This window comes from Gymnoscopelus braueri, assembly GCF_963280865.1.
Source record: "Gymnoscopelus braueri genome assembly, chromosome: 6".
In the NCBI taxonomy this organism is placed as follows: Eukaryota; Metazoa; Chordata; class Actinopteri; order Myctophiformes; family Myctophidae; genus Gymnoscopelus; species Gymnoscopelus braueri.
Genome location: NC_137607.1, coordinates 14,185,336 through 14,211,447, shown reverse-complemented (window position 1 = coordinate 14,211,447; position 26,112 = coordinate 14,185,336). Strand labels below are relative to the sequence as shown.

General features: G+C 40.9%; 2 protein-coding genes across 5 annotated transcripts; one reads left to right on the top strand and one right to left on the bottom strand.

Annotated features, from left to right (window-relative positions):
* Positions 1–463: 463 nt before the first annotated feature.
* Positions 464–20,764, bottom strand: LOC308087171 (uncharacterized protein). Of its 4 annotated transcripts, XR_013933286.1 has the most exons (9): positions 20,340–20,764; positions 18,117–18,314; positions 10,323–10,571; positions 5,652–7,232; positions 5,206–5,301; positions 4,782–4,878; positions 2,589–3,740; positions 2,228–2,287; positions 464–858 (listed from the first exon to the last, which is right to left on the bottom strand). XR_013933286.1 is itself a non-coding variant. In XM_080430885.1 (7 exons), exons 1-7 carry the CDS (start codon positions 20,626–20,628, stop codon positions 849–851), a joined length of 2,520 nt encoding a protein of 839 aa, XP_080287011.1. In that variant the 5' UTR covers positions 20,629–20,764; the 3' UTR covers positions 464–848. The 4 variants fall into 4 exon arrangements, 2 of the variants coding, with proteins under 2 accessions (XP_080287011.1, XP_080287010.1); XR_013933285.1 differs by having other exon boundaries at positions 1,936–3,740; XM_080430885.1 differs by lacking the exons at positions 2,228–2,287; positions 2,589–3,740.
* Positions 20,765–24,013: 3,249 nt separating this feature from the next.
* On the top strand, positions 24,014–24,537 carry LOC308086718 (tRNA-specific adenosine deaminase 2-like). Its single transcript, XM_080430369.1, has one exon. The coding sequence runs from the start codon at positions 24,045–24,047 to the stop codon at positions 24,528–24,530; it is 486 nt and encodes a 161-aa protein (XP_080286495.1). The 5' UTR covers positions 24,014–24,044; the 3' UTR covers positions 24,531–24,537.
* The last annotated feature ends 1,575 nt before the right edge of the window (positions 24,538–26,112 follow it).

The following is a 26,112-nucleotide window of genomic DNA, read 5'->3' as shown; positions in this document are numbered from 1 at the left end:
ATAAAATCACTGATGAGACTGCACATACAGTATTTATTGATAGACTGTACATATATGTATTCATTCCGAGACCTAGTATAGATATGTAGTGCCTCTTGGTTTGGTTGACTCTTGCTCTTACCTGTACCTCTCCTGTATTTCATTCTCACTGCTGTTGCTGCTACAGTATGACACCTGGATTTACCTCCAGGGATCAATAAAGATTTATCTTATCTCATCTGAATGAAATAGGTATTTCAGTAATCATGTGCTGTGGAATAATGTTTGTGAATCTCACCTCATGTTGTGCAGGCCTTTTATGAAAGATCAACATGATGCATTTAAAAAGTGTTACACTCCAGACAACAATATAGATTTGTATGAAAACCTCAAGTCTCTCTTAAAATGACAAAACTGTTGTCCTGCTGAAATTGCTTTATTGTTGTAAAAACTGTTAGAGACATTGTGTCTCTGGGTGGTACAGGAATGTCATTTAAGTAGCCAGAACTTCACAGTAAACGATAATAATGACATTACTTCAGACAAGTAATTTGGGTTCTGGTTGGTTTCTGAAAATATGTGACAATGACTAAATGAGTCAATATGTTCAATAGCTGTCTATTGCAAACTATGTTTAATGCATCAAACACAAACGGAAATATAAATCTCAGGTAGTCATTCAGCATCTATATAAACTTAAAGTGTGCACTTATACACACATTATAAACTAAGGAAAGGGTTAAAGATGAACAGAAAGTTAGTTGACAAAACAGGAACTTTATCACATATTATATTATTAATGGACGCTGTCCCATTGTGAAGGTCTGGAAAGAGACTGACAGTGTAGTGATACACTGATGGCGCTGTCTTCATGTGGATCTGAGAGAGAGAGAGAGAGAGAGAGAGAGAGACAGACGAAATTAACATATTACCCGGTGGTAATTATTAATATTAAATCAATATAAGGATTATGTATATATCGTTATTGGCATTAGACAGTTGTTTTTCCTGGTTTTATTTACCTATTCCATCCTCCATTCTATGTAGGTCTCTCTAAACTAAAGGATCTATACATTGATGGAATTTTTGCTAACTTTGGGGAATTGGCAATTAAATATGAACTCCCAAACTCTCACCTGTTTAGATATTTTCAAATTCACAATTTTGTTAGAACAAATAATCCCTCATTCCCTAATTTACCGCCCAGATCAGGAGTCGAGTCTATCTTGGATGCTCCCAAGTAGGTAAAGGGGCTCATGTCTTCTATTTATAACATCATATCCTCTTTAAGGGTCACCTCTCTGGATGGAATTAAAGCAGGTTGGGAGGGGGAACTTGGGGAATCCATCACAGACGATATCTGGAATCAAGCTCAGATCCGAGTGAATGGCAGTACCTCGTGTGCTCGACTTAGCCTGATACAACTCAAAGTCTTACACCGCTCTCATTATAGCAAAGCCAAACTGTCTAGAATAAACCCTACTGTGGATGATAGTTGTGACAGATGTCACACATCCCCGGCAAATTAAACCCATATGTTTTGGTCTTGTCCTCGACTGGAGAGTTACTGGGTTACCATATTTAGACACTCATCACAAATGTTCAACATTAGCTTACATCCCAGCCCTGTAACTGCTATCTTTGGGGTGCTACCCAAAGAACTGACTCGTAATAAATCAACTCGGAATGGTATTTCCTTTCTTACATTGCTGGCACGAAGGAAAATCCTCCTAGAGTGCAAATCTCCTTGTGCCCCTAAACCAGATCTTTGGCTGAAAGATGTAATGTTATTCCTGAAATTAGAGAAAATTAAATTTGACCTACGAGGGTCACCAGGTGGATTTATGTCCGCCTGGGGCGCCATAATAACCTATTTTACTAATCTGACAAGACTCCCTGATGCCACATAGGGCTGCCCGTCCCTCCAGTGAGCTGGAGACCGCCCCCCCCACCCACCTGTCCTGCACGCCGTCACTCTGTCTTCCTATCTTTGACCATTCTGTCCTCTATTGGGGGAGGAGGGGAGAGGGAGAGAGAAAGGGGAAGGGAACATTCTTAGGTTATGTCTTTTTTCTTTTTTTCTTTTTTTCCCCCTTAGAACTTGTTGTGGATCTTGCTGATTTAACGTAATGTTTTTCTTTTTAGGATCTTTTTTTTGTCCATGTGGTGAAACGAACGGTGACTAAAGACCCATGAGGGAGGGTATGGGGAGAATTAAGTGTTGTTTAAAACTGAACCAGCCTTGTACCTTAGTTGTGTGTTAAACGTTATGTTGGGTGTGAATTGCTTCGCATTGTACTGTTTGTCCCTGTATGTAAGAAAAAGAAAAAAGGCATGAGTCTTACTATATCTGTATTTGTTAAAACTACCATAACTATGCTGAATAAAAATCATAAACAAAAATAAATCAAATTAAAATGTATTCATACAAAAAAAGTTATATAGTGAGGCAATTAGCTCTTGTGTTTAAACTGTATTGCTGTGTATGTTTCTTTTAACTATGCAGTATTTTAGGAGGTCTATGTGGTGTTATTTTGAATGTAAAGCATGCACTTTAGGTCAACTTCAGTTGTTGTATAAATGTGCTATACAAATAAAGGTGACTTGACTTGTATCCCGGTCTCAGTTCAGTGAGGTCCAGACACAGAAAGCAAGAGCACCTCTGAACCAGTCACACCACTGGACAGCTGGTCAAGTCAACCAACCAACCACACATCATCTGTTGAAACACAGAATAATATACGTAGGGATGAATGTAGGATTTAGGACTCGTCACTGTCATGTTAAGAGTACACTGAATCATAATACTCCACACTGTTGGACTGAAACCTTGTATGTGCACATTTCATCTGATGCTTTTTCTTGTTTTCTTTTTTTTTTTATAAATGAATGTTCTATTTTATACTTGGTCGAATGACAGTTTCATGTAGGAGTAGCCAAAATAGCAAATCAGATCTACAAGCTTGGTTCTTGACTCTTGCCAGTAACTCTGCTGTTTCATCCCCACTGCTGTTGCTGCAATGTCACTTTAACTTAATCAAAGGTTTATCTAATCTGGATGTGAACACATTATTACAGTAGATTTGTGCTGTGGAATAATGCCTGTGGATCTAACCTCATGTTGTTCAGACCTTTTATGAAAGATCAACATGATCACTCATATATTATATATCGTCTCTGTCGGGTGCAAAACTGTTACTTTTGAGGATAAAAAAACTAAAACCTTATTACCATATCTACAAGCTCAAAACGCGTCGCCCCGCGTTTCGAGCTTGTAGATCTGCTACTTTTGATGCTTTTGTGTGACGCTTTAGTATGATCAAGTAGGGCATTCATTTAAGAAAAAATGAAAACAAGAATATGGAGATAAGAGGTTTCTGCCGGACAGCAACTATAAGGCTTTTATTGATGTAAATACTAGTACAAACATTTTCCTTCAACTCAATTTGACCAACACATTTCCCCCCCAAAAAACTATTAAGTGTACCCCACAATATTTAGGTTAATATCCCTCTAATCAAAGGCTGGATACTGGTCATTATAGTCAGGACTTCATCTAGGTTTCCTTGCATGCACCCCTGGCCTATGCAGCACAGAAAGGTCAAGAAATGAACAGTAAGGGTTATATGTGAACAAACAGTTAAGGTACTTGACAAAAGTGGAACTTTATCACAAAGTATATTATTAATTAACTATTTTAAAGAGATTCTGTCAGTGTATAGTGATACATGACTGGACGCACTGGAGGTCTTCATGTGGGTCTGAATATATGAGAGAGAGAGAGAGAGAGAGAGAGAGAGAGAGAGAGAGAGAGAGAGAGAGAGAGAGAGAGAGAGAGAGAGAGAATAAATACCCATATCAGGATTTTGGATACATGCTTTTAATCATTAAATCACTTAAACCTATATAAATATATACAGTACTTCTATAATCTTGATATAATCTCTTGCCCAAAAATGTCCAATATGCAAGCTCACATTAGAGCTTGGAGAGCTGCTATTTTCAAAAACAAAAATCAGCTATTATGACATGATCAAATAAATGCTATTTTATGTTTTTTTTTAAATACAAAAATACACATCACAATATAATTATCACCACAATATCAATATCAAGTTATTTGGTCAATAATATTGTGATATTAGATTTTGCCCACATGGCCCAGTCCTAGTGGGGAATTTGTGGGAAAAGCTAATAATCAGGCTGACACACTGACAACCACCAGAGAGCCATGTGTCACAATGATCTGAGACAGTTAGTGCTAGATTAGATGGACCAGAGGGAGGGGAGCACTCGTTTTGTTTCACTCTCAACTTATTAAAGGACACTTTACATGTATGACTTTTTACATCACCGATAGAAAAACAGAGGTAGGATTTATAACTCTATGGGTAGGACCCATGCACAGCACACAAAACATAACAAAGGAGCCTTACATCGTGCAATTGTTACTGTATTGTGTTTACTACACATTTTTTTCAAGCTATTTAAATTATTGAATAATTGTTTTGTTTTGTTTATTTAATATACTTTTTCTTGTTGCTGCAATGTCAACGAGTGAAAACCAAAGAATTCCACTCTCTTACACGTGTATAATGTGCATTCATTATATATAACACTTATATACAGTACTGTGCATATATAGCAATAATAAATCTTGAATCTTGGATATTGAATCTCTTGAATCTAACTTTTTGTCTGAGTGACATAGAACTGTACAAAGACATTAGACTTCATAGCCATGGTAAATAGATATTATATCAAACCTATCAACCCATTTAATAAGTGATTTTTAGATGTACCTGCAGTCTTTGTCTTTACTTTTGGAGCCTTTGGGCCGGCCTGCCCTCTTCTTCTTGGACTTGTTGTCACCCTTCACTCTCAGCAATGAATGATCCTCTGTACAGAAAATGATACACAATCCAATGCAACTCTCCAAATATTAACCTTTAGCTCATGCTTCAATAGTGGTATATTTATGAATGATAACTGTAAACACCACCATACAATTATCATCCATTAGTAATGGATAGTTTGATAATAAAAAGAATAGTAAAAATGGCCAGAAACAATGCTAAACTCTTTAAAGTAAGGCCTGACAATCTCCATTATTGTTCTATTCTTTCTTTCATCCTTAGATAGTAAAGCAGATATACTTATATTCAGAAATGCACAAAATAATATTAATAAGAATAAGGAGAAGAGTACATATTTTGTCTCCCTTACCGTCACTGGGCACCCCCTGCATTTCAGAGGTGGTAGTTCGGCTCTTCTTTTTAACAGGGTCACCAACAGAGGAGGACTGTCGCTGCTTCTTGTCATCTTGTGTGTGTGTGTGTGTGTGTGTGTGTGTGTGGTGTTTGGGCGGGTTATGTAGAACAGGGTGTAATGAGAAAAAGATTAATTGTGTTGATTTAATTTTATCATGTTGACATAATCAGATTGTGTAATTCCTCTGTTTTAATATTCAGAACTTTTCACTGTCATTTACAATGAATAAATGATACAATTGTGTATGGAGATACAGAAACCTTGTATCTCCATACAGTATCATATCTGTTTGCTTTTTTGCCCTATTTTATACCATGTTGTATCACAGTGTCACACAAAAGAGTGGCATTTCATCCAAATCATTAAAAAAAAAAACTATACAGTTAGTGCTGCATTTATACCTGTATGGGTCCTCATGTGCTTCTTCAGATTTGCACGGAAGCTCTTTTGACAAACTGTACAAGTGAAGGGCTTTTCCCCTGTATGAGATCTCATGTGTTTCTTCAGATTGCTCATATGAGCAAAGCCTTTGGCACAAACTGTACAAGTGAAGGGCTTTTCCCCTGTATGAGATCTCATGTGCATCTTCAGATGACCCATTTCAGCAAAGCCTTTGGCACAAACTGTACAAGTGAAGGGCTTTTCCCCTGTATGAGATCTCATGTGTTTCTTCAAATCACCCATTTGAGCAAAGCCTTTGGCACAAACTGTGCAAGTAAAGGGCTTTTCCCCTGTGTGGACCCTCATGTGTATCTTCCAATTACCCATATGAGCAAAGCCTTTGGCACAAACTGTACAAATAAAGGGATTTTCCCCTGTGTGGGTCCTCATGTGTATCTTCAGCTCACCCTTTCGAGCAAAGCCTTTGGCACAAACTGTGCAAGTAAAGGGCTTTTCCCCTGTGTGGGTCCTCATGTGTATCTTCAGCTCATCCTTTCGAGCAAAGCCTTTGGCACAAACTGTGCAAGTAAAGGGCTTTTCCCCTGTGTGGAACCTCATGTGTATCTTCAAATTACCCATTTGAGCAAAGCCTTTGGCACAAACTGTACAAATAAAGGGCTTTTCCCCTGTGTGGGTCCTCATGTGTATCTTCAGCTCACGCTTTTGAGCAAAGCCTTTGGCACAAACTGTACAAATAAAGGGCTTTTCCCCTGTGTGGGTCCTCATGTGCATCTTCAAATAACCCATTTGAGCAAAGCCTTTGGCACAAACTGTACAAGAAAATGGCTTTTCCCCTGTGTGGGTCCTCATGTGTATATTCAGCTCATCCTTTCGAGCAAAGCCTTTGGCACAAACTGCACAAGAAAATGGCTTTTCCCCTGTATGAGATCTCATGTGTATCTTCAAATCACCCATTTGAGCAAAGCCTTTGGCACAAACTGTGCAAGTAAAGGGCTTTTCCCCTGTATGAGATCTCATGTGTATCTTCAAATAACCCATTTGAGCAAAGCCTTTGGCACAAACTGTACAAGTAAATGACTTTTCCCCAGTGTGTATCGTCATGTGTCGTTTTAGATGTCCCTTTTTACCAAAGCCTGTGCCACACTCTGTACAATTAAAGCTTTTCATCCCTGTGTGACTCCTCATAGATGTAGTTTGTTTTGATGATTTCAGGTCCTGGGACAACTGGTTGCTCAAAGACGATCTTTGTTCTTCAGTATCAGTTTCAGAACAGTGTGAAGAGAGGAGCTGGCCATCACTAGTTGGTTGTGATGTTCCACAGTTCTCTACATCAGCTTGTGTTTTCATGTGTTGAGTTGAGGTGCTGGCAAGAGGCTCTGTTTCTCTGTTTACATCATCATCTTCATGTTTCACTGCTAGTACTGTCAACGATGACCCAGCAGCCTCCTCTGGTCTTTGAAGTAGCTCCTGCTGTACCTCTTTAATCTGTGGAGGCTCTGGTTCTTCCAGGATCAGACAAGGATTCCTCTCCTGCTGTTCAGTGGAAACCTCCTCTTTACACATAAGGAGGTGCAGGAAGTCTAAAAAAAAGTAAAATAAAATATAATGAGAGTAAACCACTGAATGTTTGAACTTAAACATTTTCCTTACAATGTTTTACTTTTGTACTTGGTTCTACAGCTGGCATTCTTTTGGTCAAAGGCTTGATTGTAATGATGCAATATCGTATCAATTTTATATTTAACAGACCATAAGCCAAGGGGACAAACTCCTTTTAGGTCACGATCTGATTGAGCAAAATTCATGCATGCTGTGGGAGTACGTGTAAAACAGCAAACACACTAAGATATGGTGGGTGGGACCATTCTGGGACAGTATATTTCACTGCAAATGACTGAAAAACAAAGCCTCCTTGAACCTTAATTCACAAAAAAATCTGTTTGTATATCGATACTTGTACCTGATCCACCACATTACCACATTAGCGTCATTACATCAGTACAGTTATCTGACATTACGTTAATAGGCTATTTATAGCTCCTGTACCACAAATTAATCACATGCACATCAAGCTCAATGCAGACTTGTAAACGATTCTCAAACTCATGTTTCAGCTGTTAACCTTTGACCATGTTGTAATTATTCCCATGAGCAACACACACAGACTGTTAAGAACTGAACTGATCTGGATTGCCCCGGGAAACAGCTAATTTAATTTGAAAGACACCAATGCTGTCGTAGTATTCTTTAACAACTCTGTTGAACCCTTACATTTTAGTGTTTAACACATTTAAATGATTTATTATATCCACCAAAATGTAAGATCATGGAGCCTGTCTGGGTCATGCAACTCTGCCACTGGCTTCCCTTTCTCGTTAATGAGCAGTTTAATTTCTGCTTGTAAGAAAAAAGAAAGAGAAAAAAAGCTCTTCTGCTCAAACAGCAGACTTCAATGTGGTAGAGAGTATGTTTAATCAAATCAATCATTTGGATTACTACGAGGTTGAAAAAAAAAACGTTCCTTTTGTCTAATGATGTAAGTGGAGCCTTAGTGGTCTTCAGTACAGGGTGTTAGGTACTCATACACAGTGGATGGTTATCTGCCATCTATTGTCTTCTAAATATACACAACAAGCTGCCACTGAGGGGAGAGATAGCGGCAAGAGAGCAGCATCAGAGTTAGTGTACCCGATATGGCCTTATTTGGTTATATCGGATCATATCGTATCGGTGAAATTTCTCCCCGATATGACCGATATGAAAAAAAAAAAGTTTGCTCAAAAAGCACGTTGCTGGTGTAATGATATATTTTGTCCAGCAGAGCGCACTGGGCTTGTGATCTACTACTTTCAGTACCATACTCTACTACTCTACACAACAGCAAACCAAACAAAAACATCGTCGACCAAAGCAGCTTCAACCAGCGGATACTTTCCCCAGATGTGACGGTAAATTAGTTAAATCTGATGACTGGTTCAGCCCAAAACATGCCAGTATAAATAATATAATAATAATGATAGGCTTCTATTTTAGCGTCGTCATTTTGGCTTAGTTTTTTATGCCTCAAACAAATACAACACCACCACAGCTGTAGTGTTAATTAATTAATTGGCTACAGCGGGTTTGCGTATTAACTCATTCACTGCCACTGACGTAAAAAACGTATTTTTTCCCGTTTACCAATACTGCCACTGACGTAAAAAACATAATTTAATTTTAATTAAATTAATTAAAACATTTTCAAATTTGACCTTAAGACCAAGGAGATATGATTTATCGACGATCTAGACTCCCATACACTTCCTTGTTAACTTAAAACTTAAAAAGTCTGTATCTCGGCTCCTGAGTACTTTTTTTTTTCGATGAAAAATCTCTGGCAGTGGGCAAACACGGCAAGCAATAATTGTGGCAGTGAATGAGTTAAGTAAAAGTATCAATACTGTAATACAGAAATACTCTGTTACAAGTAAAAGTCCGGAATTAAAAAACAAAAGTTTTGGTATCAAAATGTACTTAAAGCAGAGTCCTGCAGGGGTCCAATTTTGAGAACCCGCGCTGCCCATCAATAATCAGATCTGCAGAGTAGACCGATCCGTCACCCGTGGCCGTGATTATTTAAAAATACGAACCAGAACCGCCCCGCGTCCGCCCGTCAAATAATGGACCTGTTGTCCGCCCGTTTACCCGTGATTACATGCAGAGTAAAATGTAAATAGCCTACAGACAGTCACTCAATTTAAAAGCGTGTTGAAAAGGATAGCATAGCAGCCTTCAACAATAGAGCTACATTCAGTGGTCAGGTTCGTTCAGAAATCAAGTGAAGACGGAGGAGCGAGCTTTAGCCACACGCGCGAACGCGCACATACGCACTACGCATGTGTCATTGTTTACATTGTCAGATGGTTTTAATTTGATTTTAACAGGATGTTCAATGTGTTTTTGTGAGTTAAGATAACTGACCAGCGTGCTCCATGCCGTTGTGCTGTGTTAAGTTACACAAGTGACGTTGTTTGGGCGGAGACAGTGCTCTCTGAATTTCACAATAAAATGTTACCTACCCATGTTTAGTTCAGAACCGCCCGTCCCCGTCCCCGTGAACTTATAAAAGTATATTTTACACCCATTTTCACCCGTCAAACGGTTGCAGGACTCTGACTTAAAGTACAAAGTAGAAAGTACTACTCATTATGCAGAATGTCCTGTTACGCAAGTTTTCAAATGTATAAAAATCTTTGGAAAATAGCAGATCTACAAGCTTGAAGCTTTTCAAAAGGCCGAAATGTATATAGGGCTGAAGTGGTTAAAGTGTGTTTTGTTTATAATATTCTAAATCTTAATCTACAAAGTAACTAGTAGCTAAAGTTTTCAAATAATTGTAGTGGAGTAAAAATATATTTGCCTCTGAGCTGTAGTAGAAGTAAAAGTAGAGAGTAGAAGTAAAAGTGTTGAAAATTGGAAATACTCCATTGAAGTAAAAAATACCTCAAAGCTCTACTTTAACCTTTTGTCATAATGGTGCAAAAATACAAAAAGAATAGCAGATCTACAAGCTCACAACAGGTCATGACACGACACATTTTGACTGAGCTGGAAATCCAGCAAAGATTAGTGATGTAACTAATTTTATTGTCACAATAAAGCATTTTAAAGAGAGGAAATTCATTACTCACTTGCTTGTGTTTTCATGTGTTCAGTTGAGGTGCTGGCTAGAGGCTCTGTCTCTCTGTTTACATCATCATCTTCATGTTTCACTGCTAGTAATGTCAGCGTTGACCCAGCAGCCTCCTCTCGTCTTTGAAGTAGCTCCTGCTGTTCCTCTTTAATCTGCAGAGCCTCTGGTTCCTCCTGGACCAGACTAGGATTCCTCTCCTGCTGTTCAACGGAAACCTCCTCTTTACACACAGGGAGGTGCAGGAAGTCTAGACAAAAGATATAATCACAGTAAACCATTGAATGGAAAAGGAACTTTCACATTTACCATACTGTGTTTCCTTTTGTTGCATCGGCAGAGTTCTCCGACAGCTTGTCATTGTCTCCGCCAGGCCGAAAGGCATGGCGAGAGAGTATGTTTTACCCTCCGTCCGTCCATCCGTGTGTGTGTCCGTGTGTCCTGTCCGTCCGTTAGCACCAAATCTCCGGCACCTGGGCCTGTTACAGCGCCACCTGGAGGCCGATTTGTGCAAAACCCATTTACTCCTACAGATTTTATCCAAACATCATGCAAATCGGTACACAGTATCTCTATAGTCATGTGATCAACACGGATCTGTCCGATTTCCCATATTCCATCCTCATTGCCTAAGGTTGGCTTCCAAAATTTGCAGGATTGGTCCGTTTTGAACAAAATGCCTCAAATCATGAACGCAGCTTGGGATTTCCGTGAAAAAACACATTCCCACTAGGCCAAGGAAGAGATGCCACCCTTTTTCACATTGGCCTGTTATAGCGCCACCAGCAGGTCTAATTTAGCAAAACACATTTTTGGAACAAAATACCTCAAATCATGAATGCAGTGTCCGATTGCCTAAAAATAAATGGCACCCTTTTCACATTGGCCTATTATAGCGCCACCAGGAGACCATAATAACGTACCTGACCTGGCGGAGACCTGTGCTCCGAGGAGCACTTTTTCTAGTTACACACTGTTGATTGGATATTTATGGCCCCTGTACCATTAATTAATCATATACACAACAAGATGAATGCAGATTCTGAAACTAACTATTTTTTCCATGTTGTAATTATTCCCATGAGCAACACACACAGACTGTAAAGAAGGAAAATGATGTGGGTTGCCCCGGGATACAGAGCTTATTTAATTTGAAAGCCTGAATGCTGTTGTAGTATTCTGTAACAACTCTGCCACTGGCTTCCCTTTCTCGCTCATGAGCAGTCCAATTTCACACACATAATTGAAAAACAAATGAATAAAATAAAATCTCCTCTGCTCAAGCAGTGGACTTCAGTGTGATAAGAGTATGGTTAATAAAATTAACCATTTTGATAGAGGCGGGAGAACACATTGTTCCCTGTGTCTAATGATGTAATTGGAGCCCTAATCGTCTTCAGTACAGGGTGTTAGGTACTCATACACAGGGGATGGTTATCTGCCATCTATTGTCTTCTATACCACCTGATTCGGATGCTATCAATGCATTGAATGGGACATTATCACCTCTTATTAGACCTTTGAATGGGCGAAATAGGCGACATACTGACCTACCCGCGATTTATCAGACCATGCATTGGGTGTTATCGAGACATACTGACCTATCAACGGAGATGACTTAAATAGTTCAGTCTCGGTTTTGGTTTTGGTTTCGGACCATGACGGAGGCGCGCAGTCACAGGCGAACTGTCACCCCGTGAAGGACCACTGAGGGAGCTAAAGCGACCGAGTTGCCGTCCTGAACTGTGTGACGTTCGCCTGTGCCTACTCAGCGCCGTTCGTGTTATGTACCGATAGTAGGCCCGTAACGATACAGTAACTGCATCGATGCATCGTTTTAAAAAAAAAACGATCTACTGTATCGTTTTATTAAACAGAAAATCGTCCTGTAATGCCATTATATCGATTAAAATCGGTTTGCAATGTAAATAATCGATTGTATCTATATTAAGAAATGGGGTCTTGTATTTAGTTCGAGACATGTTAATATTTGATGTATTTTTATGTGATCATCGCCGTGTTTATATCGCCGGGTCGCGCAGACGCGCACCGCTGATCTACAAACTCACAACACACGGCGTTACAACGAGATTTGAGCTTGCAGATCAGATATTACGTCATTATGAAGGCGACGCCACGCTCAGCTGAGAGGCGACGCAGCTGAGAGACGGGGCTACAAATGCTAGGCTAGCAGGCTGGGCGCATTTAAGCAGCAGCACGCCACGCCGTGCACAAACAAACAGCGAGGAGACGCGTTAGTTTAAAGTTTACACAATGGCAGAAAGTCCCAGCAGCACAGTGGACCGTGCAATATTCAAGCCGTTGAAGATGAAGTCGAAAGTGTGGACACATTTTGGGTTTTGTAAAAAGGGAGAGACCAACACACTTGATAAATCTGTCGCCGTTTGCAGTAAATGCAGAGCCGAACTAAAATACAACGGCAACACAACCAATCTTTCCATGCACCTAAAAAGACGCCATGGTATTGATCCTGGACACAAAGCTTGTGCTACTAGTACGAACGACGTCATTCCCTCAGCAGCAACAGCAGCCGTGGGAGACTGCTCCGGTAAAACCTCAATCACTAACTTTTTTAATCATAAGCTTAGCCACTCCCCAAGAGCTAAAACCATCACTGCATCCATTGCCAGATTCATATGCAAGGATATGCGACCGTACTGTGTGGTTGAAAATTCTGGCTTCCGTGATTTGATCCAAACCTTAGAGCCAAGGTACAATATACCTAGCCGTCCACATCTTTCAGACAAATGCATCCCTGCCTTGTACGATAAGGTGAAGCTGGAAGTACAACAATCACTAGCCCAAGCTGAACGTGTGGCGATTACAACGGATGGCTGGACGTCGTGCTCAACACAGGGGTATGTGACAATCACCTCCCATCACATCAACAAAGAATGGAAATTGGAAAGTTTTGTTTTGCAAACCAGAGTTTTGAACGAAGCGCATACTGGTAAAAACATTGGCGCCTTACTGCGTGAGGCTTGCTCTGAATGGTGCATCTCAGACAAGAATCCTGCTCTCGTCACCGATAACGCCAGAAACATGACTCTCGCCGGTTCAGAAGCTAACTTCACTCCACACATTCCGTGCTTTGCACATACCCTCAACCTTGCCTCGCAAAAGGGTTTGGGGGTGGCTTCTTCAAAGTTGTTGTTGGGGAAAGTGCGACGAATTGTAGGGTATTTCCACCGTAGCCCCATGGCATGCAACGTCCTACTAGATAAACAAAATATGTTGGGGCTGGATGACCACAAACTGGTCCAAGACGTGGTCACCAGGTGGAATAGTTCATACGACATGCTTGACCGCTACTTGGAACAACAGGAGGCCATAGAGATGACTCTGGCGTCCAAGGAGTTGCGCAAGGCAGGCAAGGACGTTAACGCGCTGAGCGACACTGAAGTCATCAGTGCGGAGGAGATAGTCAAATTGTTAAAATTGCCACAACAGTGATGTGCGAGGAAGAGCAGCCAACCGTCTCAGTCATTGCTCCTCTTCAAGCAAAACTGCTGAAACACCTGCAGGCCTGTGAGGGCGACTCAGACTTGATTACAGACGTAAAGACAGTGATGAAAAATGACCTCTCCACCCGCTACAATACCATCCGTGACACTCTGAACATAGGTATGTCTCTATTAAAAGCTAAAGTGCGTGCGTGTGTGTGTGTGTGTGTGTGTGTGTGTGTGTGTGTGTGTGTGTGTGTGTGTGTGTGTGTGTGTGTGTGTGTGTGTGTGTGTGTGTGTGTGTGTGAGAGAATGTCAGTGTTGGTTAATATTTCTGTGTGTGGGGGGGAGAGTATCAGTGTTGGTTAATATTTTAGATAAGTTTGTGTGTGTTAAAGTTTTAGGTTAACACATTAACCGCCAAGAACGTAGTCCTACGGTCCGTTAAATCCAACTGTTAAGCGCCGAGACCGTAGCCCTACGGTCCACGGTCTTTTGGCGCTACAAATGTCCGGGTTCACTTTCGGATTTTTTTTGATCCACTTCCGTTTCCGGTTTGATGACCGGAAACGGAATTATTTGGGATCCGGTTTTGACGATCACGTCCGCTCCCATTCTACAGACGAAACTGAAACTCAATTCTCTTCCTGTAGTTTTTTCTCCTCGCATTTCACTGTTTAACGTAATCCGCTCTAACTACAACATGGATGCCCCGTTTGACACGTGATTTTCACTGGGAGATACGTTGAGATGTCGCGGATGTAAACAGACCGTTTACGGCTCAATCTTAAGGATTTTAACAAGATCTATGGCGACATGAAAAAAACAAAAAAACAACAAAAACACCTTGGCACTGGTGAATACATTATGAGATTAACCTCTGGCGGTCGATGTGTTAATGTGATCACCATGTGTTTGATATATATAATATTGCTGTCAAAATTAAGGTTAATGCCTGTGATTCAAACAGTGACTTGACTCTCTGGTTGCCATATCAATTGATGCTATGCTTTGTTTTCCTTTAACAGCATCTGCGTTGGACCCACGTTTTAAGGAGCTGCCCTTCCTGGACAAAGAGGACATGGAAGTTATCTATGCAAGACTTGCTCTCAAGGCTGCAGAAGGCTATCAGGTAATAATGAGAGATAACATAACCTAGTAGATAATATATTATCATGTTCATTTATGTGGGAGCTAGTACATTACATTCTTGTATACATTTCTTTATTGTAATTATTTTATTTTAAGTGTACTGTCTCTTATTGGTACCACATTCACTACTAAAGCTGAATACAATTTCCTTTTACATTGAGCTGAAAGGGATAGTATTTTATTTAATAGTAAATCTTATAATACAGTTGAGTTTAGAGTTTGTGTTTGTGCACTGTGCAGTGTTTCACTTCGGATGTTTAAAAGAGTTCACACATTCTTATACACACTCAGATACCAGCAGAAGAGCAGGGGGAGATGCCAGAGGGAGACCAGCAGGTGGAAGAAGGAGACCAGGAGGAGATGCAAGAGGAAGACCAGGAGATGCTAGGGGAAAGCCAGGAGTCAAAAGAGGAGTGTGGAACCACTGAAGAGACAACAGGTGTGCTTTTAAAATAAATATTAAGTGCTGGAAAGAAAAAGTTGTTTTTCTGTGTTAATCAGACTGAGATACATGACAATATTTCAATATTTTTCTTGTCTTGCATTGTTTTGTCTTCTCCAGGCGAGTCACCTCCCTCAAAAAAGAAAAAGACAGCCTTGAATGCACTGTTGGGGGATTGCTTCGTCCCAAGACAAAGAAAGTCCTCCAGAGAGTCTGCCAGAGAAGAAGTGACGAGGTACAGAGCGAAAGATGCATTGCCTTTGACCGAAAACCCCCTGAACTGGTGGAGATCAAATGAAAATGAACTACCACTGCTGTCAAGGCTAGCCAAACAATACCTGTGCATCCCAGGCACCAGCGTGCCATCCGAGCGAGTTTTTAGTACTGCTGGTGACATACTGAATGCAAAGAGAAGTGTCCTACGGCCAGATCATGTAGACCAGTTGATCTTTCTGAAGAAAAATCTGAAGTAGGCTGCAAGGTTTGTTGAGGACAGACAGTCTTTTGAGATCTGAAGTGAGCTAAACCACTGTGTTGCACATATGTGTTAAAATATTGTGATGAACCTTGTACCTTAGAGTTTTATTTGGGTTCTTTTTGGGGGGTAGAAAAGAGAGAAGACATGCTCCCTACTAGCTCCCATGCACATTCATTGTACTTGTATTCTATTCTACCTCATCAGTTGTTGCAAAATAACCTTATACAGAATATGCACTTTATTTTCTTGAATTTGAGTAGACTAGAGTGATCTAAAGTTGTCTAATTGTATTTATTTGCTTATTTTGCTGTGGATTTGCTGTGGATTTGTTGTGGATCCTAGAATGATTCAATTTGAATCATTCATTTATTTCATTATATGTTGAGGTGAATTCTGGTTGGTTTGAAGGTGCAGTAAAAAACTATTTTGAAGGTGCAATGAACAATTGTTCTGAAGGTACAATGAAATGTTTTTGAAGGTGCAGTTAAAAAACAAGTCAAATAAAATGTGCATTTGGCAATGCCATTAAATTGTTGTTTGTTTACTTGTTATATTTATATCCATAATCAACCCCTACAGGAAAATAATTGAGGAATTTTGTACTATATCCACTCCAGGTATTTATTTTTCACACAGACTTTTTGGGTAAATAAATAGTTACTATATCGATTTTAAATCACTGAATCGAATCGTATCGTTCCAAATTAACCTGTCCTGTATCGTTCATGTATCGTATCGACTAAGTCATTGAATCGAAATGTATCGTATCGTTCTAAATGAACCTGTATCGTTCATGTATCGTATCGACAACCAAGTATCGTGATACATATCGAATCGTTGTTAAAACGTATCGTTACACCCCTAACCGATAGGCACAGAATCGTAAATATTGTTGTGGGGACTGCTCCGCCTCCAAGTAGGTCAGTAGCTCCTGATTACACCCCATGAATGGTCTGAGAAATCGCGGGTAGGTCTAAATCGCACCTACTCGTCGCCTACTCGCCCATTCAAAGGTCTGATAAAACGTGATAATTTCCCATTCAATGCATTGATAGCATTCGAAGCCGGTGTCTATACACACAACAAAGCTGCCAGTGAGTGGGAGAGAGAGCGGCCAGAGAGCAGATTCTGAGTGGTTGCTGTACACATACAGAGTAGATAATAGATTATCATTAATTATGTTTCCCCCAAAACATACATTGAACCCCTTTGGTGGCTATGCTGATTAACAATCAATTTAAGGTTAAATATTGTTATTTATTTATCATTATACTTACATCAACGAATCAACGGAAAAACATTCTAATTGATTTATTTTGTAGTTGACAAAATGTATTAATTTGATTAAGCACTAAAGCCCTACTTCGAACTTTGTCTTATAATGGTGTCGTGCAAAAATAACAAACATAGCAAATCTACAAGCTCACAACATGTCATGATGTGAGCTTGTAGATCTGCTCTTTTGGTAATTTTTTGGTTAAATTGATTAGTTTGATAACTGTTGCAACCCTACAATTATGTTAATTTTATTGGGAGCACAGCTGATTGGTTTAGAAGTTTGACACACAGCAGTGACACTGGTACAGCTGGCACTAAACAGCAGGTCCTGGTATTTGTACAGCCTGCTGTGGTAAAATCCTCACCTGTCCAATTAAAATGTTTCTCGAGTACGATAAAAGTGCTGTAAAATGCATGAAAACGACGTTTTGGCAGTTTCTGGTTTAATGTGGTTGTGGAGGTGGAAAACTCTCTCAAGGAAACAGGTTGTGGGGATATTTCCTTTTCACAGTGGAGATTAGTGATATAACTAAAATACCACTTCTATTTTCACAATACATACTTTATAAAAGAGAATGCACTTCACCTCCTCTATAAGTAATGAAACCCATTCCCTGCTAATTAGAATGGCTTCCCTATTTAAAGTAAACCAACCCTGTATAATAAACACCTTAACTAAATGAACCTTAGCGTTCCTATTCTGGACATCTCATAATGGCAAACATTCAGTGGAAATACAGAACTACAAGCGATTTTGTGTAGAGGGAAAAACGTATTAAAGAAATTAATGACCCTGGGGGACCCCAGTCAATGAAGAATGTATATAGGGTATTAAGTGTTTAAAACAACGCTGTATTGAGTAAGTGACAAACACCTTGAAACTTGAACTTGACCTTGTTTCTGAACGAACGAGCATCTAGGGGCTTTTAGACTTAGTCTTGCTAGAGTAGAATTGATAAAGTTATATTTATTTATTTTTACCTGAGAGAGCGTCACAGCTTGTCTTCCTGTGTAGTAATGTCAATGTTGACACATCAGCCTCCTCTTCCTGTTCCTCTTTAATCTGTGGAGGTTGTGGTTCCTCCTTGACCAGTGTGGGGCTCCTCTCCTCATGTTGTGGAGGTTGTGGTTCCTCCTGGACCAGACTGGGGCTCCTCTCCTCATGTTCAGGGGAAACCACTTTACACACAGACAGAAGGAGGAGGAGAGAAGAGGTAGCATCAAATTCAGCAGAACAACTCAAAGTGTTTTTCTCATTGGATGAGATTTATCAAAGATGCATTTGTTAATTTGAAGTATTGAAAATACTGAAATGACCTACAGATTCAAATAGTGAATTTCTCAAACACAATATATTATGGCAGCCTGCCCAAATAGATTACTCTACATCAAAATGGTAAATGGTGCATTTATATAGCGCTTTTATCCAAAGCGCTTAGATTGTGCATTACATTCACCCAGTCATACACCGATGGCGGAGGAAACCATGCAAGGCACCAACCTGCTCATCGGGAGCAATTGTGCAGCGTCTTACTCAAGGACACTTCGACACTAACTCTGGACAATAAATCAAGACAATAATACTGCTTCAAAGAAACTAGGATACAGGTAATCATCAACCTAGCAAGTTGTCTAAACAACATGCTATTTACATTACATTTTTACCATTTATGGTCAAAACGAATAAGGACAAACACCGAAAGCGTCTTCCAAAGGGGATGGGAAGTAACTATCTACACTACAGATTACTTAGTAAAAGTATCTAGTTACTTTGAAGCTACTTACCTGTGGTTGGTAAATGTAGCTGAGGGCATGTTATGACATTGAGTGATTGAATAAAACACGACTACAAAAGAAACAAATGGATGGATGATTTATTCTCTCTTTGATGTGTCAGGGGTGAGCTCTAGGGGGTGCTCAGGGGGTCGGCGACCCCTTAGTGCTGACACTATGGGGGCTGGGGGCTCGCGCGTGCTCCACATGCACGAGCAGCTCCACATGCACGCGCAAGCACACACCGTCAGCCGCCCGCGAGCCGTCAATCATTAACACAACAACGCACCGTCAGGGGCGAGCCGTCTTTAACACCTTAAACAATGGCCTCAACCTGGCTGCTTTGCATAACATTAGGCTACTAGAGAAAAGCCATGGAGTGTGAAAGGGTTAATCACTTATCAGAGGAGCTACAAAGTTATCCCTGTCTAGCTCTGGTCCATAGCGTTAGAAGGAGTTCTCCTTAACGTTATGGTACTTTCCATTCTTTCCCCTCGCACCGCGGTAGCGCAGCCTCTCGTCTGTAGTAAAAATAAAACACTTTTGGTACTCACCAAAACAAAGACGGTTTAATGGAGTTGAAAGCCTATTCTACGAAGTGGGAACACTCTGAGCCCCCACCTCACGTCTAAAATACACTTTTTGGCCAGAAAATAAAATATTTCACCGGAAGGAAGAATCTGGTCAATAGGAAAATTCCATTGACCATATCTGTAGAGAGCACTGTGGAGTAACCAAAAACAGGTTTTAATTCCGGTGAAATATTTTCTATTTCTAGACGTGAGGTGGGGGCTCACAGTGTTCCCATTTAGTAAAGTAGGCTTTCAACTCCATAAAACCGTCTTTGTTTTGGTGAGTAGCAAAAGGGTATTTTTTTTATTTTTTACTTGTTTTAAAAACCACTGTTTTGAAAGCAATGTAAGTCTTTAAAAAAAAAGTAATTCGAGTAAAGACAAGTTGACTGATTATTTTAAGTACTTATGTCTGGGTGAATCTATGTAAAGGGCTTTTATATAAAACTAAAATAAAAATAAAATAATTAATTAATTGAAACAAAAATACAAACAACAAATTAACAATGCAACAAAAAATAAGAAATATAAATACATTAATATTCACATGTTGAATACAGTATTTCAACTAGCACTGAGCTGAGTGGCTATGTGCACATGCCTGCGCACGCACGTGCCCACGCGCGTGCACGTTTGCGCGCACGTGCCCGTGCACGTGACGTCATAAAATAGAGCCCCCATAGTTCAAAAATCCACAGCTCACCACTGGATGTGATGGACAAACTGCAAACAAAACTAATCTGTTAACTTAGCTTATTAGCTATGAGTATCAGTCCAACAGTGGTAAACATGTTAACTTAGCGATAAGTAGCTTAGCTATGAGTATAGTAAACATGGTATAAATGCAGCATTAACAAACCTGCTCCGTGTAGTTTGATGTGTGGCTGTAGCATCACGTGCAGCAGTTTGTTTTCTCTCTTCAGCAGAGTTTCTAGTGTCTCTATCTCTCTCTGGAAGAGGTTGCACATGAACTCTGCAGCCGCACTGAGGCGCTCCAACACAACCACTCTGACAAGCTTCACACAACAAACATCACCACGCTGTTTTTCCAACACACACAATATCTCCTCTCCCACCGACGTCAGCTGTTCATTTATCGACAGCCGTACAGACTCTATTTGAGACATTTTACCTCGTTTATCACACATTTTTTCACCACGACGTTTCTTCTACACCGCATTATATTGTTACGCAACTATTTTCTGCCAAGTCCCAGAACCTAGTTACCATTCAATGATACGCTTCTACATAGAGTTGTGACTCTATGGGTTCACGTTCAGCGACACGAAAGCTGTTAGCATCATGATTAGCATGAAAACAACACGCTCTTAACTTCCGGGTCAAAGTGTTTCGCACGTATGCTCAGTAAATGGTCGATGCAATGTTGCTTTCGCCCCCTGGTGGAGGAGAGGAATACTTGTCACTGAAGAAAGAAAGAAAATATCTAAGAAATGTATAAATGTTACTAAAGACGGACGGACAGACAGACACCATAAGGCCTCAGTCTTCATCAGAGTAAAGAAGGAATGTTCACATACATCATTGGAGGTGTTCTAACTGCCCTGGGAGGCAAACTGGAGGCACAAGGGGAGACAATTCTATTCAAGTCCATTTACACAGCATAGCTGTGGAATGCCATTTAATAAACAAATACATGAAAAATAAATAAATAAACAAGCAAACAAACACAGCTATAAAATGTGGCTATGAAATGAATATCATAGGGAAAATAAATCCTGAAATAAATAAATCAGGCAAAAATAAATACATATATACAAATATGAATATAAGTGAGTCAGTTATGGTTGATCAAGTTGCCTGCCTGAGGTGTCTCTGGTGTTTGACCATAAAGCAGAGCACTCTGGCTGCCAGGGTTATGGTTTATGGACTGGGCCAGTGGGGCCAGTGTCCAGGGGCCCTTGTCTACCATCAACAATTTAACCACATGAACCCTGGCGTCCCTATTCTGGGGATAACATTTGGCAAAAACAGCCGATCTACAAGCTCACAACACATCACAACACAGCATGTTTTGAAGTGAAGTGGTTAACTGTAAATATTTATTTAAATAGACAACCGAACCACTAGAGGCCGCTATCCCCTTGGGTCACAGAGTACTTTTTCCATTGAAAATACCCTTTAACCATATGAACCCTGCAAAAACAGCCGATCTACAAGCTCACAACACATCACAACACAGCATGTTTTGAAGTGAAGTGGTTAACTGTAAATATTTATTTAAATAGACAACCGAACCACTAGAGGCCGCTATCCCCTTGGATCACAGAGTACTTTTTCCATTGAAAATACCATAGGAGGCATTCGGCTGGCACAGTGGTAAAGTCACTGCCCACAACGCGTGCTTGCATGCATGCCCACTCGCTCTGCCTATGCCCAGCCTTCTAGCGTTCTGGCTGCGCCACTGCTACAAGCTCCATGTGATGTCATAATATGCAATATAAAGTGGTAGCCCACCAAAGGGTCTGGTTGATACGGAGGTAACAAGAGTCTAATACTAAATTACAAACTCAATTTCAAGTGAGTTTCCCCCATAACTGTCAGGAACGAATCCCATAAGATCTTTCACAGAGCAAGATTCAACCAATCACTTTGATCCACAGTGGTGCTGGTGAGTGAAATGCATTACCAGGCGAAGTCTGTAAAAGGAGCACCGAGGACGTTCTGCCATGCAGTCGTGGTGGTGGGGAACAAGGTCTACTCCTTTGGAGGGATGGAGCATTGACCTCTGCCAGGGGCGCCGATTTATGTCCACGCGAAGATTTGTAGGAGGTTTTTAGTTTTTTTGTGATGGGTGCTCGTCATTTATCCTGGGTGCTTTAGCCCTGAGGCACCCACAGTATCGACGCCCATGACCTCTGCCCTCGGGTCAGATTAATGTGTACATTTTGTACACAGACAAAGACAGACTCTTTCCGTTGGGAGACATTGCCCCAAGGGATAAATGACGAGCAGGTTCCCACTAAGCGCATCCACCACACGGCTGTGCTCATAGAAAATACCATCTACCTGTGGGGGGGGGGGTTGCAGATTTTGGAAAAACAGAATCAGCGAGGAACTGCAATCAGCTGTGGAGATTTGATGTCAGAACTCACACATAGTTCAAGCCTCAGCATTTTGGCACTCCAAAGGTGATGGAGTGCCATTCTGCCTGTGTCCTGAAGAAGGTCATGTATATCTATGGAATGTGGAATGAGTGGAAAAAATAATGGATTCCACACACTAACATCTACACGTCGGACACCGTCAAAATGAACTGGACTTGAATTAAAACCAAAGGCAAAAAAACACCTGTTTCATTAAGCCACTCTGCCACCATCATCGGGACAAAGATGTTGATATTCGGGGGTTCCCCGAGGGAGGAGGACTATAACGAAAAAGGCTGTTACAGCGACATCTTAGTGTCTGACACAGAGACCAACCACCGGCAGAGCATTTCTGGACTTGATCATCCCACAGGACGCATACAGAACATTTAGCCTTTGCCCACAATGGAGAGCTGTACATATTTGGTGGCCTGACCTACGGTCCGAAACAGTTCTTCAAAGATCTGTGGAAATTCAATCCAGAGGACTCCTCCTGGACGAGGGTTGAGACCGAGGGGAAAGACCCATGTGGGAGAGAGGAGATGGGCTGTTGCATGGTGGGAGCTCGTATGATCCTCTTTGGGGGAGTTAGGGAGGATGAGGATGATGAGGATGGTGCTAAAGTCCTGTCTTCATCACCATCCAAAGAGGAGGATGATGATGATGACCTGTATATCTTAGATTTGGATCCCTATTTTGACAACGCCATGCAAATTAGTCAAGCAAGATCCTGGACAGAGCAGCAGCCGCACAGCTTCATCATCACATCTCCAACCATGAGCTCTGTGAACCTCTCCAATCTGCCAACAGATTGATTAAGAACCATCTGCTGCATCAGCATCCTGGTTCTTCTTTTTCTCTCCAGCCTTCGACCCTCTCCTCTTCCATCCTCCTCAACTGCCTTCAACCCACCTCAGACTAGTGGGTTGAAGACCCAGTAGTAGTAGTTCGATGTAGTTTTACTTTGTAAAAAATGAAAGTTACTGTCAATTTAGTGACGTTAAACATTGCCTGGCCTATATTAAATTTAAATTTGCCTACACGACGCTGTATAAAGAAAGGAATTAAGAAAAAAAATTAAACCGGACAGATGCCCGGCACCCCATATAAGGAGATAACTGACCTACCCAAGTCTGACATCATAGACTCTCTCCTGGAGCTCCATATATGGAGCTAACCGAAACATCCAAGCCTGACATCATATAGACCCTATCCTTGGGCATGACCGACATCGGTACTTTAAAATGTAAATCCGATCTCGATCTTATCTCTTGTCAGTGGTGTTGCAGCACGTGAAATACATGTAAATAAATGATGGTATGTTTTGTTTCTGGGTTTTGTTAACTGGGTGTTTTATATATACATGAAGTCATTCTTGGTTTGCTATGGGGACGGAGTGCAAGGTAACAACTGCTTCAGGGGAGTCTTTTTATCCAACTGAAGAGGACATTCAGCAGTGGATGTCGAGCGCTTTCGATATGGCCAAAGACGCTCTGGAGAACGGAGAGGTGCCTGTGGGATGCCTCATGGTGTACAACAAGGAAGTTGTGGGCAGGGGCAGGAACGAAGTCAACGAGACCAAGAATGCCACTCGCCATGCAGAGATGGTGGCCCTGGACCAGGTGCTGGAGTGGTGTCATCGTGGCAACATGGAGGCCAGGAGCGTGTGTGAGAGGACGGTGCTGTACGTCACCGTGGAGCCATGCATCATGTGTGCAGGAGCCCTGCGGCTGCTTAACGTTCCAGTGGTGGTGTATGGCTGCGGGAATGACAGGTTTGGAGGCTGTGGCTCTGTGCTGGACATCTCCTCGGCACAATTACCTCACACTGGCACCTCGTTCGAGTGTGAATCGGGCTACAGGGCAGAAGAGGCAGTGGAAATGCTGAAAACCTTCTATAAACAGGAGAATCCAAATGCCCCCAAACCAAAAACCAGGAAAGACTGAGGCTGTGCCATGCTGGGATTACTGTATCATCGCTTTTTGGGATGTTTTTATTTATTCACGTTTTTGTTGGGGTCTGGGGTGTGAGCATTTTATGTTTATTCTGGACTGTAATGCTGGCCTCTTGCACCACACACACACAGTCTTTGGTAGCCTTGAGTCTAGAGCACAAACGTTTCAATTGTATTGGATTATTTTTTTCTTAACAATTATGCTGCTTTATTGTCTGAGGAAAAGGTCACATGGTCTCCTATCAAAACAAAACAAAACAAAAATTTGATTGATTGGAAGGGTTTTAAATTGTAATAGCAAGGTTATTTCTATGTAGGTGGTGAAATGTATATTCATCTTTCTGTACCCATGAAAAACAAGGGAACCAGGGGACCTGGTACTGCCAGACCCCTAGTGGTTGAAATCTGAAAGGCCGGAAATCTGAATGGTTTCTAAACTACGTCACGCTAAGCTTGGCCAATCAAAAAGAGGGACATGTAAGAAAACGTTTTCGTCCATATATGGACGAATACGATAGCAAAAGGGGACCAACAAAGCCTCATGTAGGCCTGACCCCCTGGGTCTGGCAAGAATTGTAATCATGAATGTCTCTGTCAATCTGCGTTGATTATTCTGCTATTAAATTACAGTAAAATAACTACAAATGCAAATTTTAACAAAATTATCGCTTTCACAAGGTATTATTACACTTGTGATCTTCCCCCTATCTAGACAAAATGGTATATTCGCAGGTTCACCATAGGTGCAATGCATTATTGTTAACTAGCAAGCAGCAGTGCCGTGTTTTTTCAAGTGGCAGACAGTTGTTTTGTTTACTTGTAGTTGGTCAAATAACAGTAAAAATTAAAAAAAAACAGAACTCTGCATGCGTTCTTATTAAAAAAAAAGAAAAGAAAAAGAAGACTGACAGAGCAGCCCCAGCAGCAGACAGACCAGGTGGTGAAGAAGCTGGCGACAGGAGTGACTTAATTAACGAACCCCTGGGCCCAGGGAGCAACAACACAATGTGCTAGAGGTGAAGCTCCAGGCATGGAGGCCCCGCCGGGGAAGGCTTCTGGGCAGTCCTCCCCATCTTTTGAACCCGGTCCATTGTCCATTTTAGTACTTTTACTTTTGGTACTTTAAGCATATTTTGATGCCAATACTTTTGTACTTTTACTCAAGTAACATTTTGAACACATACCTTTAACTTGTAACTCTCTATTTCTATATTGTGGTATTGCTACTTTTACTTAAGTAAAATATCTGAGTACTTCTTCCACCACTGGGTTTTTCCTGTAAAGATGGGACAGAGCAAGGGGGGGGGGGAATACTGTGGTGTAAGTAACTAGTACCTTTACTCAAGTATTGTTTTGAGGTACTTTTACCTGAATATTTCAATTCTTGATACAATTCTTGATACTTCTCCTCTATGTGTATCTCATAGTTAAATGGTGTACGTTTTACTTCAATGCATGTAATTGACAGGTTTAGTTATGAGTTACTTTGCAGAGATTTATCGTCATCATCATCCTATAATTCTACAAAGCTCTGTGCGTCTGTCTGTGCCCAAAATCTCTTCTGCCCGGTTCTC